This window comes from Antrostomus carolinensis, unplaced genomic scaffold, assembly GCF_000700745.2.
Source record: "Antrostomus carolinensis isolate BGI_N321 unplaced genomic scaffold, ASM70074v2 scaffold39375, whole genome shotgun sequence".
Classification (NCBI taxonomy): Eukaryota; Metazoa; Chordata; class Aves; order Caprimulgiformes; family Caprimulgidae; genus Antrostomus; species Antrostomus carolinensis.
In genome coordinates, this window is record NW_010319105.1 from 11423 (window position 1) to 33493 (window position 22071).

At 44.9% G+C, this 22071-nt stretch overlaps 1 protein-coding gene across 1 annotated transcript in view; it reads right to left on the reverse strand.

Moving 5' to 3' along the window:
* ARID1A (AT-rich interaction domain 1A) overlaps nt 1–22071 on the reverse strand; it is a 36037-nt gene that overhangs the window by 8142 nt on the left and 5824 nt on the right. Inside the window, exons 4-11 of the mRNA XM_010169165.2 lie at nt 9949–10189; nt 9488–9577; nt 8612–8779; nt 7674–7989; nt 6268–6413; nt 6072–6181; nt 3480–3689; nt 2698–2905 (exon numbers count right to left, since the gene is read on the reverse strand). Coding sequence (XP_010167467.1) covers nt 2698–2905; nt 3480–3689; nt 6072–6181; nt 6268–6413; nt 7674–7989; nt 8612–8779; nt 9488–9577; nt 9949–10189 — 1489 coding nt within the window. The remainder of the gene's footprint in view (nt 1–2697; nt 2906–3479; nt 3690–6071; nt 6182–6267; nt 6414–7673; nt 7990–8611; nt 8780–9487; nt 9578–9948; nt 10190–22071) is intronic.

The following is a 22071-nucleotide window of genomic DNA, read 5'->3' on the forward strand; positions in this document are numbered from 1 at the left end:
AGGAAGAGGCCTCGAGACATTCCCTGCGTCGCTGCCATTTGGTGTTTGTCCCCACCCCCTGCCGTCCTTCCCACTCACAAATTTACACACAGTTGGAGCCAGGCCAGTTCCATGCTCTGGGAATTAAAACCCAACGGCAGACTGATTACGCCTCCCCAGGGACACGCTGCAGTTTGTGAGCAGGAACCCAAGAAGGTTTGCAGGAAACCCGTGCCGAGCGCCCATGAGGCCATACCTGCTCCACTCCAGCCAAAGCCTTTCTGGAAACAGTTTTGGTTTTTGAGGGTTATGAATGTACACTGCATGGAAAACAGCTCCAGCACCAAGAGCTCTACCTAGATGATTGTCCTGCAAAGCCTTTAGATGCTCTGCAGCCTCAAGAAGCGGTTAACGGAGAATCATGCAGTGCATCCTCATCATCCACAAAGTTATGCACAAGTTCATTTGACACAATAGGCTGAAATTAAGTGTAAGCCAGGTTTTTAAGTCTGCAAGGAGAGCAAAGCACGTGTATCCGTGTGGGATGACAGAGCCCTTCATCCCAATGATGACTTCAAAATGCCCCACTGTTGTCCACGCGGCTTTCAAACAAGGAAATTATGCCCCAGTAGGGATGATTCACTGGGAGAGAGGCACATGTGTGTGCAGGTCCAGAGGATGCTGCTTCACCCCCCAGATCAGTAGTGCCCATGGAGAGACAATGATCCTCTAAGGCTCCTAAGTCTGAAGCTGAGGTTGAAAAAGCTGTTTGTGTTGTGTCCTACACTCTCAAGTTCCTGCCGATCCAGAGGAGCAAGAGAGAGGAAGAGGAAAGTGAAAGAGAAACATGAACATGCTGAGTGCTACAACCTAAAGGATGAGAGCAACCAACCATGAGTGTGGAGCAAGACAAGTGGGGAGAACAGTTTAAATAGGAAATATAGCACAGTCCTCTCGTAGCAGGAATCAAACCTGTGGACTAAGTCAACAGAGCTGCAGGAAGGTGCAGAGTTTGGGACAGCAGCACTGCAAATTCTTACTGCTCATGTGCTGAAAGAAAAGTGGATGGATTTGTGGTCTAGTTTAAGTGGAACTCAGACACCACTTTAGACAGAAGTTTAGTCTAATGACACAAAAGTTGCTTTATCTTACAGAACACACCAAGGTTGAAGCTACACTGAGACAGGTTTCCGGACTAGTGAAAAGACACGATTTGTTCTTTAAAAAAACAACACTGTAACCAGAGGACAGATAAATTTTGTTGCCTACAAAATATCTGGACAAGCACACTGTCGACCAAGGGCTTAGCAGGGCTGAAACAACTGCAGTACAATCAAAAAAGGGTTCATTATTCCACTCCTCAGGAGCTAGACAAAGATGGTGCCAGGTTTCAGAACCAAAAAGGCATTTTTTGCAAACGTTACAGGAACTTCAAAGCAGACAAAGTTTTTATTTCACCTACATGAACAGGCTCCTGACCAGAAAAAGCATCTGAAGGTTTTTACTTATGAGACAAACTGGAAAACTGAGGCTTAAAGGGTTGGCAAGTTCAGCAGCAATTCAAGCAACGAACTCAATGCAAATGAGACCGAAACAACCAGACTTTCCAAAGACTGAAAAGTACAGCGTGCACTGCAAGCCTGGATGTTCCCCCCCCCCTCCCTTTTTTTTTTTTTAAAACCCTGAATTGAACATTATGGTTAAATATTCAGAAACCAGAGCACCCCATCAATTCTGGGGAGGGACCTTTTACATGGGGAGTGACTTTTTACAAAGGCAGGTAGCGATAGAACAAGGGGAAATGGGTTTAAACTGGAAGAGGGGAGGTTTAGATTAGATATTAGGGAGAAATTCTTCACTGTGAGGGTGGTCAGACACTGGCCCAGGTTGCCCAAGGAAGTTGTGGATGCCCCCTCCCTGGAAGTGTTGAAGGCCAGGTTGGATGAGGCTTTGAGCAACCTGGTCTAGTGGAAGGTGTCTCTGCTGCTGGCAGGGGGGTTGGAACTGGATGAGCTTTCAGGTTCCTTCCAACCCAAACCAGTCTGGGATTCTGTGATTCTAAACAACAGCAAAAGTTCATTTTAAAGAGCTTGAATTCTGCAGCGTCCAACTTGTAGCAGGCTATGAATCTCTCTGGGCACAAAGCCTCAGAAAGTCCTCACTGTCTTCTACTGAAGACAGAAAGAAGTAATTCATGAGGAAGTTGAGTGCACACCCACATCAAGTATTTACTCCCAGAAGGTAGCACTTGCACAGTCATAACAAGCACAACTTTTCTAGCAAGTTCCCAAAGCTGAGCAGTAGCAACAAGGGCTGCTGTTAGAACACAGAGAGATCACCTTGAAGGGGTAACTCCAGAATTCTCTCAAAACCAGATTCTCATAAAACACTGACATACCAGTAGGCACAGAGGTGCATGTATCTACGTACGTATGTACATATTTTCACCTTTTCCCCTTTGTTAAACTCAGTGCAGAGGTGGGACACACAAAAACTGAACTATCCCAAGAGAGTTGACTTATTCCCAGTATCATTCACTCCCACATTACAAAAATATTTAATCTACACAACCATGGTCCATCTAATTAGAAACAGACACGAGGGCTTTGTGAAGTTTGGAATCGGTCTGGCCCACAGCAGGTGGAGTTGGGTGTACAGTGCCAGAGATCCTCTGGTTCAAACATTCAGTGCACACCTTAAACCAGTGTCTACACTCACCTGGAGACGGAGGCTGTATCTTAGTCTGAGACTTCTTTGAATCAGCAGCAGCAAAGATATCTGGAGGGGGGTCTTCACCTCGCTCAATCTTGCACTCAAAGGCATAGAGACACTGGATGTACTGCTTCTTCAAAGAGCTAGCTGCACTGCTGGACGTGCCCACATTGAGATTTGTGGCTAACTCGCGCCATTTCTTGTTTTTGTTGACCTGCACAACCAAACAAGAGGCTCTAAACTCAAAATCTCAGCTGCTTCTCCTCCAAGAAATTTTCTGGGGAGAAATCAATGCTTCCCAGCTAAAACAAAGGATGCAACATGGGCTAAGCAGAGCAGAGACAGTTGTGTTCAAACCCAAAAACCAATAAACACTCTTCCTCACCTAGAGGAAACTTTTTGAACACGGACAGATTGCAAATCAAATTAGTCATGAGGTCAGTTGACAGCCAGATGCAAAGACAAAGACAGTGTCACCAATCTTTGCACTGGACAAAGCAGGGAAAAAAGCACTTGAATCGAATCTCACCACAGACTCTTCTCAACCAGGCAATGGAAGAGCAGACATTGGGCTCACTTAAAGGATGCTGGGTTTTAAAACCAGCATTGGAAAAAAAAAAATACAAACAAACATCCAAAAAAAGAAATGCAGCTAAATGGAAAGTCCTGGCTTACATTTAGCTACAAAGCTAACTTTGAATCGTGTTGCCCATTGGCTTGTGACTGCTGGACAGTGGGCAGCTCTGAATACAAACACCCAGTCACCACGCTGGCTGCTGGACACTCACCTGAGTCAATCCTCCAATCTCCTTCACTGAGATGTAGAGCCGGTAAAGGTCCAAGGGTTTCCTGCCTACTGCTGGGAGATTTGTCATGCCCATGGCCTTCTCTTCAGTAAAGGCCAGGTAACGATCTACCCAGATCTTCCTCTCAGGCTCACCACCCAGCTCATACAGTTTGGTGATCTTCTCATTGGTTGTAGTAGAGGAACTGGACTTCTAGGAGAAGGAAAGACATATCAGGACTGAGCAGCACAACAGCAGCTAGTTCACATCCAAGATGGTTTCAAAAAAAGCAGATAAGAGTTCAAAGTTCTGCTGTTACACTGAGAACAGTTTTATATCAGACCTACACTTGTCTCAGATCAACATCAGGCAAGTATTATTTGACAAAGGTATCACAAAACCAGCTGCTACTCAGGGAATTCACAGAATATGTACTGAGCTGTCTCTTGGAGACATGCTTTGTGGGCTCCTTTGCTAAATATATTAGAAAACACCTAATTGAACTGTAAATGAGGTTCCTCATGGCTACTGCATTTTGCCACAGTGAATACTGGCCTCTGGTTAGTCTCTTCTCTCACCCAAGTGGTAGATGCCAGGTTAAACTGACACTGAACACTGCAAAGGAATAAAAATAAACATGCCTCAAAGAAAAATAAAGATTAGAGGCACCTGTTTGAGGAATGTGTGTGAGGGTTCCCCCACAAAAACCATCTCTTTTCCCTTGCCTATTCACTGACAGAAGTGCAGAAATCTCCTGCTACCCAGATAGGACACAAGCTCCCACACTGGTTTGCTATCACCGGTGTATCAGGATCTGAGAAGACTGGTATGGAAAGGTATCATAGGAATTTGGAGTACAAGTTTACAGCTATGAAGTACAAATATCACACACCAGTTCCTACACATCTGATTCACTGAATTGTCCTAGTGTCTATTTAGAGGTAAAACCTGTGGTCCTGCATCTTGCCTTGCTTCCCTCAAGTCTCTTGCTGTAGTGCACAAGCATGTTAATTTATCTTTCACCACCTGGATCACATACACTTGGAGTAAAGGCAGAAATGATTTTGGCATTCCAAATGCTTATTTAAAAATGAACTTCCAAAGTAGAAGTGAACTTCAAATCTGATGTATCGCTAGATGAACCCCTACACCCAAGACTGAGTGTATTCACTAGCAGAGGAGACAGTCCTTGAACAGCACAGACCAGGAGGACAGAACAACCCTTTTTCATAGCTTCTGGCACCTCCTAGCCCAAGAGCATTTAAGGCCTTGTTTGTCACAACTAGAAAGGCAGATGCCAGAACACACGAGCAGAAGTGAGAGATCTCCTGAATCTTCTTGCAGACCGCTGGTGGTGCAGGTATCAAACTCACATTTCTTTTCCTTCAAGTAGCAAAAGAGGCGACTATGGGCTCAGAAACTGCTTTTTTGGTTGTTCTTTTGAAACTGGTAGCAGTAATACAAAGAAAAACACTCCCTGAAGAACTTGCTTGCCTCCCTCTTCTGGCTTTAAAACAGGCTTAGTAAGAGGTTTGTTTGTGAAACAACTCTAACACTTTAGTGTACCACCTCCCAGCTGGGAGGTGATAACTGACTAGCTCCAAGCCTACAGCAGAAACAAACTCAGGTTTGTTTACACTTCTTTTGGCAGTTTCACTGTGGCAGGTGATAATTCCTAATACTAAATTGTTTTGCAAGTGAAATTGATTACTCCCAAAGGACTGGGAAATGCTTCCTTTCATTTCTGAACAGTTTATGAATCCCAGAAGTAAAACCTTCAATTGTTTGAATTTTCCTGATAAATCCTGAAGAACCTCTTGGAACCACAGTTCAAGCACAGCCAGGGCTGGACACATCAAGTGTAATTCATGTTGAATCTCCTTACACTGAGCACTTCAACTACATGGTCTTTACCTTTACACTTCTGATTCAAGCAACAGTCTAATTAGCTGTTCATAGGATCTGGGGGCTTGGATAAAGCTGACTCAAAAGGTGCATCTGTTCAGGTACCTTCTCCTCTGTTAATTAAGGCAAGACTAACCCACCATTGAAACGAGAACATATAAATAAAGTGTGCCAGGCATCAATTCTTGAACTCCCGAGTCATAAACAGGGAGGACGTGTGAATTCTGATAGAAAAGTCCCTTTCCTGGCCCTGCTGAGGGCTAGTGGATCTCTGCAGTGGACGACAGAGCTCAGGCTCCTCAAGAACACTGTTACTAACAGATGTGGGTATTTAGTGGTTTATTGCAAATATAGCCAGAGCCTACTCTAAAGCACACATGCACTCTTCTTTCGAGACACTTATTTCTTTAATTGCGCCCCAAAATGTAACATATCCCAGAAAAGGATAACCCACTCTCTGAGTTAGAACCATGGTCACGAGTAGCAGTCAGATCACACACTACAAGGACAACCACAGTAATGACAAGTCTGTTCAGGGTAAGGAGAACAAATCAAATTAGGTTTCTCTCAGGAACCACACTCATTACTAGACAGATGCACTGTTCAATCCAAGTTAACATGCAACGGTTTTATTCCACTGGGTGCTGAAGAGGATGGGAGTCATTAAAAACAAAACCCAAAACATTTTACCTTTGACTTGGATTCTGCTTTTGGCGTCCCATCTGCCTTGTTGTTCATTTTAGTTGCAGGTGTTAATTTGACATCCCCAAGACCCATCATTTCGGGGCTTGCTGCCATCCCTAGGAAGTTAAAAGAATCTTTAACACTGATTTTCCATCCAGTACAAGGAAATCAATGAAGTCCCTAACAGTCAGCACTGGCTTACCTGCAGAGTTGTTAGTCATGTTTCCACCCATGGGATAGGGTGGGCCCTGGGGGTTTATCATGCCAGCCATACTGTTAATTCCCTGTCCATAAGGAGGTCCAGTGCCCATCATTCCTCCTTGGTTCATGTTGGGGTAACCAGGAGGCCTAGAGAAGGCAAGAAACAAACAGACACTTACTCCAAATCCTAAGCATTAAGGTCTTGTCTTCTAAGGAAGCAGGTTTGCTAAAAGAAACCTTCTACAAAGGAAGAGGAGAAGTGACTTTCTCCAGCAAAAGACCAAAGATCAGGTGCTCTTTTCAAGCTTAGCTACCCTAGAACCTAAGTGTCATTCTCAAAAGAAAAGGGGACGCAAACCATTTTGAAAGAGGGACTTCAGTTCTGAACATTTTCACCTTTAATCTTGTTCTACTACATCCCCAAACTGAACTTCATTTCAGTTGTTGAGTTGCTTTTATAGGGAAGAACAGATCTGCAAACACTGCAGCCCTCAGCCCTGTGCAGTTAAGTGAGAATACATGATTTGTATAGATGAAGTGTGGTGCTCCAGGCACATTTAATGATTTTTCTTTCTTTCCTTTTTGTTATCCATACAAGTTACATTATTTTACATGTATACACAACTGTCACTCAGACTTGTAACTCAAAGGGACGGACTTTGATGCCTTTATTGGCATTTGGGAACTTGACCTCTTGGCAGTCATAGGTAACATCAGACAGTAGATTACAGCAGCAGCCCTTAAGTCAGGATAAAGAGCAAAATGCCCAGTCAGACAACAAATATATCTGACAGCTTCACTAGGAGAACTCAATTTCTAAGCAAGTTCGTGGCTTGCAAGGCATTCTGGTAGGCCACATACACCTACTCTGAAATCTGCAATTAAAAAAAAAACAACAAAACCAAACACAACCACAGAAAATAGTTGCAAAGTTCAGTGCTGAATTCCAGCTGCCTTTCCCACAGCTGCTCAGCAAGGCCCTAAAAGGAAGGAGTTCATTACACTGGACAGTAATGCCTCGGTTCAGGCAAATGCAGCTGCATGGCTGTCTGCTAGATTTATTGGCTTTACCACACACGCCGCGTCTTTAAAGTCACTCATGTAACAAAGACAACCAGAAAGTGAAAAAAAACTGAAGGGATCTCAGAATTAAATAGATTTCACCTATGAAATTTCCCTAAGCATGGCATTAATGATATATTCCAACACACTGCTTGTCCCAGCTTTATGCTCTTCTTTTTTAAACACTTAAGACTGAAGAAAAAAAATCTCCAAGAAGGGCAAACCTTCAGGAAGTGCATGTTCAGTATTACCCCAAATTTGGGTTATTCCATCCACAGCTTTGAAATCTTGATCTGACAGAGGGAAGGGACTTGAACAGAGACCAGGGGAAACCTCACTCCGTACCTGTTCTGGATGGAGTTGGCAGCAGCATGCATGGCGGCAGCAGCCGCTTCTTGTGCTTTGCGATTCATGCCAGCTGGTGGGGGGCACATCCCTGTCCCCACCTGAGGTGGCATATTCGCCATGTTAGGTCCATAAGGTCTGTTCCCCATGGTGGCATGGCTCATCCTCCCTGGAGGAAGCCCACTGTATGGTGGCACACCAGTCTGCCCGTGCATCTGGCTCCCTGCTCCCATGGGGTTCATGCTTCCTCCCATTCCTGGACTGGGATAGTTGGCATTTGACATAGCATTGTAGTTTGGCTGCCTGGGATAACCTCCTAAGGAGATAAAAAGAGGGGAAGACAACATCATTCAACTAGTTAGTTTATGAATCACCATAAAAATCTTCTATCAGCAAATATTTAAAGATCACTAACAGAGATGAGGGGGAGTGTTAACACCTCAACAAAAAGTCAAAGTATTTGGATATAAGCCACATAAAAATGTGTTTTGACACAGCCAAGTAACAACATCGATTCAAAAGCTGTCTGAAACTCTCCCAAACCTCAACTGAGCAGAAGGAGCTAAATGGTCCAGGACAGGATGTAAAAAACTCACTTAACCCTTTCCAAAACACACAACACTCAATTTTCTTCTCCAAAGAGAACACGCCCTTCTCCTCTATTACACTGGATGCACAACCTACATCTTTTTAAACAAGGAGGAAGGGTTCTACATTTAAGAGGTACCACTAGCCCTGAAAGCAACATATTTCATCAATCTCAACATGAACAAAGCACAGTTCCTTCCAGCTCCTAAGGAGCTTACTGTTTTGCATTACCCACACATTAAGAGGGGACAAATAAAACCAGTTTATCAAAGACAAGATGTTACAATAGAGAGAGGTCTTCTGTATTTGTTGAGCTCAGTTCCCACCTTGAGGAGCTGACTGTGCCTCACCTTGAGGTCCGTACTGCCCGCCCTGGGGTCCGTAGCTTCCCATGGAGTTCTGCTGGTACGGCCCCATGCCAGCGTGCATCTGTCCTCCAGAAGACTGACGGGGAGATAAGGCTGAGCCGGGCTGGGGCGAGCTGTACTGGGGCATCTGAGGATTCCTCTGCATGTAACCTGGTCAGCCAGTGAGCAGAGCAGACAATTACTAGTGTAAAGTATCCAGAGGTGCCACTGGACACACACGTTCTTAGGTAACAGCAACCCCCCAGGACCCACTAACAAAATCCTTTCAGCAACAGCCTGGACAGATTTTACAGTGGTTGCTATTAAGTAGCCTGTGGTATCTGCTAAGATAACAGATCCAATTTCCTGTTTTAACCAGAAAAAAACCCCAAACTCCTTAGTGTCACAAGAGTAGACAGTACAACTCTGCAAATCCTAGGGGCTTCTTGTTTTTTGTTTGCTTGTTTGTTTTCTCAGGGTGACAACTATAAACTTTCAGCCACAAGAGCTGAAATTTTACATACCTCTCCCCTCACACTAACCTTATTCACTCAGGAGGAAAAGACACACAATATCATTGCAAGCACTCCTTATTTTGAAGCTTAAGGTCATGGACTTTGGACAAGCAACATTTACAGGAAAGTGTTTCAAAAGCCAGAGAAAACATCTTACAAGCCAAACTATTAGTTTGGATGGAACATTAAGAGGCTAAACAACCAGCAACACTTGAATTTACCATAAGGTGCCTAAACACTTGCAGCTTATAAACCTGGGGCAGCTTTTAAATGCTATCTCACACAGAATCCATGCCATCAGGCCAGGTGATTTTTAGTTACACATCTGGCTTTACAATTAAACCTTTTAATTCATGTCACACACCTCGATCTTGCGCTATGCTTGACTGGTTCATGGAAGGATGCATGATACTGTCCGACTGGCCGCTCGGCGGTCGGGGTGGCATCTGATTGCCTACACCACAAAAAAGAGAGTGGTTAATCACAAAAATTGCACACCACAAAACCCACAATGCAAGAGTATTAAACACCAAAACTACAAACAACTTCAAGAGAAGGGTATGTTAGCCACAGTGAATAAAAACAAGAGCAAGATCAGTCACATTCACCCAGCAAAATGACACTGCTGGTTTACCAGCCATCCCACCCATCTTACTGCATCCTTTCAAAGTTACAGACATTTTACAGCAAATAAATGAGATCACAAGACCTCAATAACCACATAGTACTGACACTGGCCAATTCCTCCCACTGGCCATTTTAATTCCCTCTCCAGCTGCATGAGGCAATCCCACCAAAAGATCACCATGTGCCGAGTAGCCTTACCTGGTACTGCAGCAGGTGAAAGTGGACCAGAGCGGGACTGAGCAACACTAGCTGGAGATCCAACTGGGGATGGGGAGGGTCCTCTGATGCCTGGCAGGTGAGGAGAGGTATGTGGAGAGAAAGGAGACTGAGCTGGGTTACTCTGCTCTCCTTGGCTGCTGGAAATCCCTGATGTGCTTACTCCAGGACTCAGGGCTCCTTCTGTACCCATGGGTAGATCATCTATTGAACCAGACAGGTCCTGCAATACACAGAGAAACAGATCAGGCAAAAATAAAAAGACATGGGACTGTTCTCTCACACAGCACTCAGAAAGAATGCATTTCTCCCTTAGGCATACTACAAATAGAAATGAATGAACCCTGTTCATGTTATTGTCAGTAACGAAGGCTGCTGCAGACTGAACTAACTGCCAAATGTGTCTTATCCTGCTGCCTGTCTCTGAACCCAAGAGCTCCCCAGCTGGTTTGCCGAGTGCTTGCTGATAGTCCAAACAACTACCTGATTCCCCTATTTGCTTCTTTTAATTCAGTTTAGAGGTGAGAAATTAAAGAATGCATCAACAATACACGTAAAACTGCAAATAAAGGAGACAGTCCATGTGATCATGGCTTGGAAGAGAAATGTGGCTCAGCCTCTGAAAGACAGAAAACTTCTGCCTCACCATAATTAATTCATAAACCTCATATGAGCTGGGAAACTACTCACTTGAGATGGATAAAAACAAACTTTAAAAGAAAACCATAAAATACTCTTCAGGGTTCCCACTTCCTTTTCTTCAAAGATAGCAAAAATCAGCAGTTATGGTATCAGCCTGTGAGATTCAGCTTTTCTTGAAGGCAAGGCTAGAAAATACCCTTCCTACTGCACGTATCCACCCTGAAGAAGGAAAGCATGAAAAGCCCGAGCAAGTTGAAACCTCTAATTGCCACAGTTGCGACTGCAAAGCAACAGCACCAAAAATCAGCTGGGAAGTCCAAAAAAATGGGGATACTTCCAAGAAAATGATGTACAGATTCAACATACACAACTGCACCAGCTGTTGGATAATAAAGGCCGTCAACTCTGCAAACTTGTCCTGGAGTAAATGTGTAGTAACAGTGCACGACAGAGTAAGAGGTGGCACATCTGAACTGAAAGCTGAGAAGTTCTAACTATTCCAGCAATTAGATAAAATCTCTGCCAGAGATTCAGAAGATGACAGCAGGTGAAGTGGCAGCAAGACTTCACCTATCCTTTGAAAGTCTTTCTACCCTGGATCAGAAGTGTTCTGGGACCAAGCCCTGAAGGCATTTCAGATCAACTCCCTCCGCACAGAATTCACCTGTCCAGCATGAACAGAGCCAACCTCATTTAAAGCACCATGCAGAAAGGCCGAGCCAACTGATAAATAACTTGGACACCCTGGTCTCATTTACACTGACTGGATGATGCCTTGTTTAGCAGCAGTTTGGGTAACATTTTCCCAGCTCTTTGCAGTGTGGAAGGATCTTAGACACAAGATACTGCAAACTTATCAGCCTGCAGAAGCAAGCGAGAGCTCTATCGCTCTGTAACACCTGTCTGCCAGGTGATGTGTGAAAAGGCTCTGACAGCACGTCACCATCATCTGAGCTGGAGAACAGTACGTCACCACATCCTAGGAAGTGGAAAAGTGGAGTTACAGAAGAATAAAAAGACCCGGGAGATATCCAAGCACTTCATCACACTTGTTGGACAGACAGTGACATTCAGAGGGACAGAGGGGAGAGTTGGGCATCAGCTGCACCACAGTCAGTTATCTGCTGCAGTAGGGCAATCGTGTCTATTTTAACAGTAGAATTTGATCAAAATGCTTCTAAGAAATGCTGGCAAATGCTTTATTTGAGCTGAAAATGCCAATCACTTGGTGGGATGACTTAGTGCATAGCACGTCCTTCCTCCCCTTCCATTACTGCTTCTGTTTGAGAGATCATTTCCTGCACAACAGTCTCAGAGGTATATTTGCTTACTGCTGAAGATTTATCTTCCTGAGGAAAAAAAAAAAGAGCTTTGTTTTATTTCAATGAAAGCTAAAAAACTGCAAAAAAACCTAAAAATAGCATCTAAAAGCTCTTGCAAGTTTCACTACCTTCCTATTGTAACATCAAAAGCATTGCTCCTTTATGCAGCTGCTTGGTTTTTTCCCCTGCCCAACTTTGACAAACCTCACATTCCTACTGCAGAAACCATCTGAAGTGGGAGTCAAGAGACAGTATTTCCAACATTTTGCATTAAAAAGCATCAACCAACACAAACAAGAGCAAAAGACTCCTCTCCCTGAGACTCACTGCATCTAACTTCAGCCACTGCTGCAAGATACACATCTAGTCTGCCCCCTAAGTCAATGAAGGGATCAGAATGTCCAGAAGCCAATTCAGTCGAACCTAAAATTGGATGGAAATACTGGTATTTCCCTTAAATACATGAAGGAACTTCTAGTCTTCATCACTAAATGCATCCAAACACTGTTTTCATCATCACCAAAATGAAATTGGAGGCCAAAACCCTTTGCAGCTTTAAAATCCCCACCATCATGAGCTGGTGCAGGTACGGCGTTTCAGAGCAGTTAAACCTTCAGACCAGAGCCTAGAGCTACTGAGATGAGAGAATTTTAGGCTCAAAAGAAAAAAAAAACACATTATAAATGTACACCTGAGACAAAATACTGGCATGAAAGGACAGATACAGAGCAAGTGTGCCAGGTAAAATGTTCTCAGAAGTGACATGCTTCTCCAAGAGGCAAGAGAGGTTTGCCTCCAGGACCTGAGGAGGTCACTGCTACGTGGTGTCAGCAATATTCATACATGAACCAGGCAGACTGAGAGCCTGTGACTCAGTAATGCCAGGCACAAAAATATCTGCAAGACATAAAATGAAGCAACGTTAAAAACTGTTTGAAAATTAACTCCTAAGTAACTAGATAGCAATCTTGAAAGCTGATGTCTTCGACCTTGCCTATGCATCAAAGCTTAACCTATAGTACTGTAAGTCATTTAAAAACATTCAGTTTTAATTAAGCAGGTTAATACAGGGTTGCTCTAGACATGAGAGCGAGGGCCCCTCTGCATTGCTAGCATACCATCACGGACCTCACATAGAGGAAACAGAGGCCTTCTAGCTATACGGCTGCGGATCAGACTTAGATCATCAGTCTGAGTAAGTTAAAAGTGAATTACACGTCAACCTTTCTTGGATGTTAGGACATGAATTGAAACAAGACCATAAAAATCAAGTAACTCATTAAGTGACTTTCACCTCTAAAGATCTCTAAGTTTTATGAATTCCAACAATAAAGTCATTTCCCAGCACAGAAATGCTCTGCCAGCACAGCAACATTTTCTGAGTCTGTTATTAGGTTTCTCAGAAGTGCGACTCCTGCACGGGGAAGGAGAGGAGCAGGGACTGGAACGCTAAGTGCAAGGAGCTCATCAGTAAGGAGCTGTTTTCCACCTATCAAGTTATTTTCTCAGGATGCCAACCATCAAGGCACAGAAGTGGTTTTGAGGTTTTTTTTTTTGTTTGGTTGGGTTTTTTTGTTGTTGTTGTTGGTTTTTTTTAACTAAACCTAAAGGACACCCTCACATTTGCTCAAGTGCACAACAAACCAGGGGAAAAAGAAATCTCTCCATCTCTCTACAGAGCGTTTTAAGGACAGCTGTAGCAGGGAAGCCTTTAAAAAAAAAAAAGGAAATCTCATTGAAATAATGGAGACCTGCTGCTGTCAATGGGTTCTGGATCAAGCCCAAGAGGAGAGGGCCAGTGAGGTTTTATTTACCTCCCACAGAGCATCAGGAGGAGACCTGGAAAGACACGGCAGCAGCAGGAGAAGGGCTCTCCTCTTCCCTCCTCCCGGCGAGCACAGCCAATGGAGCCGAGACAGGAGGTGAGGCTCGACAGCAGTAACTCTGCCAACTTGAAGGAAACGTCAGGGTCTGGAGAATTTCCTCACGTGTTTCCAATGTGTTTTTTTATGCATTTTATTGCTCATCTGCCATGCAGATCAAAAACGCTGGAGGGATTCCAACTATTTCACACAGAATCTCACACTCCAGGCTGGCTGCAGCCCCAAAGCCTGAGTTTCTTCACTTGAAATACTGCCCAGTGTTATTTTGGGATGTGACCTGATAGCGGAAGCCCACAGGGACCCTGAAACGATAACTGTTCCAGCTGCGATTGGTTGCCCAACCCTCTCCGATGCCAGCATGAGTTTGTCAGTACTGCTGACAAACAAGGACTCAGCAGCTAACACCTTCTTTTCACACCACAACAAAACCATGCCTGAAATCACACAATCTGGTACCCAAAGGAGGGGGCAAGGGAGTTCATCTATCTCAGGGAAAGGGTTGCAAGTCCTGGCATGACCAACAAAAGGGAGCTGGTTAGTTGATGCTGGAAACAGCAAGGGTTCTTTTATATGAAAAGAGGAACCACCATTTCACTATCTGATACAAGTTCATTTGTTAAACAAACATAAAGATGAAACAACAAGAAATACTTAAGATCAAGGTAAGAAAACCCCAGAGGAGAAGAGATTCAAGGCTTCACTCTGGCCCATCCCACTGATCTGGAAGAGCAGGAAGACTGACCAGAAAGCAAACTGATCTCCTCACCAGGGACTGCAGCCTTCCTCTACTACTCCCCTGCCCATCCCCAACCTAAGTGCATATGAGAAGCGTGGGGGAAGAGGGAAGGAACGCGGTCAGGCTGCAATGATTGTAGGCACTGTCAGATCACTAGATAGCACTCAAGGAAATTATGATCTGGAGACGAAGCATGTGGTGGAGCTTATAAATTCTGTAAGGCCAGTTGGTTCCATACAGATGCTTACAAGTAAGACCAGAGAACAATGGCAAAATTTATTCCCCAATTCTTCCTGAAAGGGAAAAAGCCTCTTCGTTGCTTCTGACTAATTGAAAATATCCACTTTCTATTACAATTTCATCTTCTCTGCAGTTTCTTTTTCAAGAACTATCAACACTTAAAAATCACAAGCTTGTCCTTTCCTTCCCCTTTATTTCCACACCCAAAATACCTCAGCCTTCTGTATCACAAAAATTACACAGCTGACTGGCAAGCCAGGATCTCCCTGCTATTCTGGGGAAATGGATAGACTCCTTCCTCCTTCTACAGTACAGACAACCAAATCCCACATCTTATGCTTCACAAAGTGCTCTATCTCCTAACACAAAGCGGCCTGGAGACCTCACCGTGCTCCATTCACACCAGACTCCAAGGAGACACCTTGCAAAGCTGACTTGAGATTTCCACATGTGACAGAAGGGTCTGGAAAGGGCCCTGCAGCCTGTCACAGCCTTCCCACTTACTCTGTGTCTCAGGCCCGCACTCCTGCAAAGCCCTGCGTCACCACCAGCTCCATTTCACCTGCCATGCTTTGAAATTCTGACAAAGCCCATCAGTATGTGTCACCACAAACAGAAAACCCACTGAACACTGGCTCTTGGTATTTGTTAGGCAGCTGCAGTTTCACTGAACACCCTGGGCAGCAAGGTGAAGTCCTACCACTGCCATGAGAAGGAAGTGAACTATCCCAAAGCCAAAGCAGATCTCCAAGTCTTGTTCTATCCCAAAAATGGACACGTTTGCCCAGGGAAGACCACCATTCACCTCACTCTGCTCTTCTACCATCAGTTAATGTGCAGAAGGTAACAAATCCATCTTTACAGCACCAGAACCACCTTCTGGATGATCATCACTCTTGGTGAGCACAGGGGCTGGACAAGAGACAAAGGGGAGGAGGAGGAAGGATGCATGTAGGATGTCTCTCCAATAAAACCTCTCACCACATCAAGAACATTTCTGGAATTTAAGGTGAAGAGGAAGATCCTGTTAACACTTTGTTCCCCAGTCCTCTGTACTCGGTCACACTTTGGAAGGAGTGCAGTAGAAACCAAAAATATGTATTTTTTAAGCTGACACTTCACCTGTTATCGATTTTGTGTCTGTACACGTGTGGGAAGCACGTTCATCCACGTTCCTGAGCTACCCAAGACGACTAAAGACTAATCAAATATAACCAAAGCCCAGCAACACAAGCTTGACCACATACAGCTTTCCTCCACTGCCACGTAGCTCTCACCTCTTATTCTCTGAGGCACTGAAAAGTTTTGCTTTTAGTTTAACATGGAAAGATGACTTTCTACTGGCATGAAAAATAGGGAATGCCCAGGAAGATCACTGCCACACTAGCACAAGTTGCACCATACACATCTGTGTTTTATGAAAGCTTTTTAAATTCATGGCCTTGCCTCTTCTATCCCCCTGTGAAATGGGACAAGATCAGTGATCGGAAGGAACAAAGTGATTTAATAATGCAATGAAATCACTGGGTTTGGCTCCTCAGGTACATCCCTGGAAGCTCAATCTCTGATCTGAGCAAGGACCACGTATGAGCAACTACAAACTAGACAGTTCTCAGGTTCTGCAGCAAGCTCTTTTGGAGGAAAACCCAGGATCCTGGTTACAAAACTAAGCATGTGTAAAAACATTCAGGACCTATTGCATGCTGCTTACTCATCCAAGCAGTCCTTGGGTAAAGGAAACAAGTGCCAGACTTTTACTACTTCAAGAGAAAGACACCTGCCCACTAAAACAAATACCAGGAAGGTAACACTACCCAGGCTTCAGCCTCTGCTCGATGGAGTCCATGTTCCCTTCCCTTATGAGGAGTTTAAGCTCCTCTCAGGCATCAGCACCGAGAATTACAAACCTAAGATGGGGACTAGAAAATGCAGGAGAAATTCATGCAGTTTCCTTGCTCAAAAAAGCAACTGAAAAGCTCATTCTTCCAGGCTGGCTTTAGACAAACTGGGAGAAGCTGCTGGCTCTAGCTGCACTGCAGGAAAAAGAGCATTTGGAAAGGAGGCTGTCAGGAGGAGGAGCTCAGTGTCACACAAGAAATTTTACTCTGATTGCAAAAATAAGCTGCTGTTCTAATCCACCTCAGTAAATCTAGGTGAGTCTGGTCATTTGGCAGAAAGCAGGTACAAAATAAAAAAAAAAAGGAGAGGAGGACAGACGGAAGTGCTGCTGGCTTTACTACATTCCTGCAACGAGAGACCTTGCAAAACAGCCAGCACTGCTACCGCAGCAGCCATTGATTTTTCAGAGGTCGATACTCCACTCCCACAGATCTACTCGGCAGGAGCTTTAATCACATCTACTGCTCCTACCCTGTGCCACCCCTCCTTCTCCTCCCCCTCCAAATAAAATTTAAAAACAGAAAAAAAAAAAGGGGGGGGGGGGGGGGGGAAAAAAAAACTTTCTTCCACCTCCAAAGACTGAGCAGACACAAATTTCAGATTGTCCTTCTTTAGAGAGGAGAGATTCGAAAGCTGTAGTTGCAGCACAAAGTATAGAAGGAGGAACATGATTCATCCGTAGAACAAGATGTCGCTGAAGGGAAAACCCACTGTGTGGAAGGCCAGCATTCCCACTCGGGGAGCACTGGGTGCTGAGCTCTTCTGCAGGACCCTGGGAAACAAAGCAGCAACACTCTCCAGAAAACAGTTTCCATTTAACCCTTTGAAAGCTGTTCAGCTTCTAAAAAGTACTCCTAGGTGTATCTAACCATATGAAGTATTCCAAGCAGCAGTGGCAATTGCTGAAGTTTTGCTTGACAGAGTGGTGTCACTTTGGCTAACACAGAAGTTGGCCCAGCCATCCTATACCAAAGGATAAAATCTCCAGCTTCAACAGTAACACTGACCCTAAAACAAGTTGCAGGAAAGAAACATAGAGAACCCCAGGCACAAGGAGCAGCAACATGGCAGCAGCATCAGAGGATGTTCTCAGCAACACCAGTGTTTTGGGAGGGTGCTGGGGATGCAGGAGGAGTGAGACCTACGAGTTGATGCCATCAGTCGGAAAGGCTGGTCTGACACCAGGCCTTGGGAAGACAAGTGCAAGTGAGAAACTAGATGACAAAGCACAACCTGTTTATTTCAAGAGCTTTTCTTTTTCTTCCAGAGGTTTTTTAAGTATTCTACTTCAGTCTGAAGACAAATCACGTAAGAGGCAGGAAGCTACCCTCCTCTTGCCAGTCGTAAGGATACTCCAATTCCCCAGCAGTGCTTCCTCTGGAAGGCGCTTTCCAGTCTCTGATGTGTTCAATTTAGACTCCAAAGCATTTAGTCATCTCAGCATGTGACTATGCCACCATGCCAACCACACGAGTTAGGGTGGGCAAAGAAATGCAGAAAAGGCAGGAGGTCGAAATAATTAAAACATTGAAAAGGCCCCTGTTCAGACCAACACTTTGGATTTTAAGACAAGTCAGCTTCTCGTATTGTTATCAGCCTCTTTGAAAGAATTAAGAGGGGCAGAATTAATTTCTAAAAATGCAGAAGGAGAAAAGATTTTAGGAGAGAACAGTATTTCTAAGGCATCAGTTATTTGCAAGCCTGATAAATCTGGTGGTCTTCTCACTGGAAAAAAACTGCTGCAGAGACAGCTGAAAGCTGGCAGCTCCTTCCCAAAGCCTGTCCTACCTGCGGGGAGGCAGCGATGGAGTGACACGAGGGGCTACGGCTGAGCCCCACGGCACTGCCAGCTGGAGCATCTCTAGAACCTGTCAGTGACATCACACCTGTGCCCAGGTACCGCTGATCTGGACAGGACAGAGAAACTGAAGACACATTTTGGAAAGAATCAAAGAAATTCTCCTCTCGGCCTGGCTCAGAACAGCGAGTGAGCACAGGAAGAGGTAACATAACCATGGAAACCTGGCCCAGGCCAGACGCTGACGTACGCCCAGTGCTACCCTCGGGGTCAGGGTGCCAGAACAGTCAATTCCTAGAGATGTCACTTCTTGTCATTTCAGGAAATTCAACTTTTTTTCTTTTTTTTTTTTCCCTTTTTTAAATAAAGGTTTCTATTTTGCTTGGGTAAGACCTGATTCAAAATTATAATAAAAACCAATTAACACAATTCCTCCTCCAATTACCAGGACTTGTTTGAAATCACAGCGTGAACCTTGTACCCATAAGGGTGCGGGCAGAAGCGCATCCGAGCAGCGCGGCCACTGCAAGGAAGGGAGCAGAGCAGACCAAACCTTGGGCTCCTGCCATGCCCCACATTTGAGCACCATGTGGAAACAGTTTTCTCCACGGCATTTACAATCGTGCATGTCTCCAAGACAAGTCAATCCAGCACGCCAAAGGGATATTAACAGGAAAATGACGCCTGTAAACTGAAAGCTCAGGTGTGGCAGCATTTAAACCGCGTGCAGAGCTGTCAGCCAAAGTTAAACACCTTCATTTATCCCTGCAACTGCTCCACGCAGCAGATGAAGGTCACACCAACGTGGACTCTCCCTCCCTTGCACCGTGTGGGACCTCTGCCAGGGTTCAATTTTGATGGAATGGGAAGAGGATGAGGCTAGTATGTCCAGCATCGGACTGACAAGAGACTTCCACATATTTTCAAGAGTCTCCAATGACACCAAGTCAGCAGCAAAAAGGAACTGAAAAAACTCATTTCCCTGCCCTACAACAAACAAGGAGCTTATTGAAAGCACGTTCAAAATTGGAGAGTCACCTCGCGAGGCGTGTGCTTCAGCAGCTACGGCGCAAGGAGCAGCTCTGTATTTCCAGGCTGCGGCAGCGCAGGGGCTGCGTGTGACAGAGCACAGACTATTGTTCAGGATCCAAGATCAGAACTGGTCATCCTACAGCAATTTCCTGATTAAACACTGACCCGCCTAGTCACTCCATCCGGGCCTACAAGAACAAGAGCCCGTCCTCTCCTGATCGAGCTGCCAGCCGTCCCCGCCGCCCACCTCCACGCAGAGGTCACCGTCTCCTCTTTCAGTTGGGTCCGTAACCGAAATCGCTCCTAAGAAAACGAAAGGCTGGGCGTTAGGGGAATCTGTGCGAGGCGTGCAGGCAGGAAGCAGAGCTGAGCTGCTTGTGACCAGAATAGAAACAGGAAACGAGCCCGGCATCGAGCATAGCGCAACCGGCTGCCAGCGCAGGCTCCCGCGAAGCTGCATCAGCGGCTCCAAAAAGGCATCGTCGGGAAAGGGACATTTCTTGGTGGTGGAGGGCTCCAGGCAGCCCGGAGCAGGCCCGAGGGATACAGCACAGGGTGGGGAGTTTCCTCCCCAGCACCGGGTTGGATTAGCTGAGTTCAAACCCGGAGGAAGGGGTGGGAGGAGAGAAAACTGCCACATGGACAAATAGCTGAACAACCCTGAGAAGCAGGTCACAGGCGCAAAACATGTCACTGGAGTGGCTGGGAGAATAGGGGTGGGTTGTGTGGAAGATTAGGGTTGGTTTGTGAGCAGCACTTCATGGTCTCCTAGCTGTAGAGGTTATTAGCAAAACAAAACAACACTTTAAAAAAAAAAGACACAGTCTTCTCAAGAAACCACACAAAAATGACAGCTACAATCACACATCAAGAAAAGGTCAGGTAGAAGAGCCTTGATCAAGAAAAAGACCCCATTTTCAACTCTTTTTATCATCATAACTTGGGATAGAAACCTTCATATCAGCATAAACTGGAATGCACCAATCTCTCCAATACCAGTGTTTCAGGTATTGTGTTCCTCGGGGAAAGCCTCCGGGTGCTGGTGTGTTTATCTGCATATCCACTGTGATGCCCAGGCACCACAGCATGCAACCACTCTGCTTTGAAATGCATACATCACTAATCCCTCTCTTAAGGCAAGCAATAAGACAAGCTCAAAAGGCCAAATACAAACCAAACAGAAGCAGGAAGTCCCATATGGGGGGAAAAGAAAAAATAAAAAGAAAAGGCAAAAAAATAAAAGCACTTGAAGTGACCAGCAGATTCAACTATAAAAGGTTCTTTTCCCCTCCCCCCCAAAAAAAATTGTCAAAATGATTAATTTTAAGCTCAAAGAATTTTTAAGAAAATGTTCACTTCCTGGGCTGCACCTCCCTCCTCATCCACTGCAGCTCTGAGACAGTTTTTTGCTGCATTTCAGCCTGTTGCATTGATTATTTCCAGGTCAGGGGACACAGCTGACAGAGCTCAACTTTATTCCACTTCAAGTACCTACAGAGTACAAGTTGAAATGACCACTTTGTAAGGATGGAAAATCCAAACGGTGCTTCCGTCCCAACCTCCAGTGTCCAAATTTAGAAACTACTTCAGAAAGGAAGAGGTAATCAAACAAAAAATACCCCACAACTGCTGGGGATATTCACAGAAAGGTTCTTTCTGCACAAGCCAAAACTCTGCAGCCTCATTCCTCTCCCCTCCCCACAAACCCTAGTTTTGTAAATCCACACTGCAAAGACCCAAGATCAGAATGCACGTTCCGAAGTTAAACACGGATCAGGAATTTGTTTTCAGTTGGTTATATTCCTTTCTGCGATCGACAAGACGCTTTTCAGATCTAAAATCAGAAATAACCCAAGTGAAACGCAGCAGAATAAGTAAAACCTTTTTCCAAGAGTGCAAAACACTGAGATTGAAACGATTCTCACTTCACATCGAGATGAAAAGAAGTTTCCCAGAACAGGGATGAAGTTCCTCCCTCAGGCTATGCAGTACACTGACCAAAACTAACTAAGGACATTCTGGGGTGGGAATTCTGAAACTTCTGTCCAAGCTGCCCCAGTTTGCTTCATTACATATTCGCTGTAACAAAAAAACCCCCCACCCTATTTCAGGACCTTCAAAACCAAAACCTTGCCAGTATCCATCTTCTGGTTTGGACAGAACTCCCACCCCATGTAGAACCTTTCCTACCCAAGAATTGCTGCAAACAATACCTCTCACAAAAGTTTTGGTTTCCAGAGATAGGAAAGTTTCACTGAAGAAATCCCAGAAGATCCACTAAAAAGCAGATACAAGCCAGTACACACTGGCACCACATCAGCTTTGCTTTATAAATGGCTTTTGGGGTCAACCTGGAAATCCTACCACCACAGATACCAGCCTTCTGTGGTTGGGAAGGTACCAACAGCCTGATGTGGTAACCACTGCCTCGATGCTCTACTCCTCATCCATCTCAAAGACATCAGAAACTTGCACTCAACTCCTTCAAGGCAGCCCAGGAGACAGAGACCGGGGCAAGATAACTATCTGTTGCATGTTCCATAATGAGATACC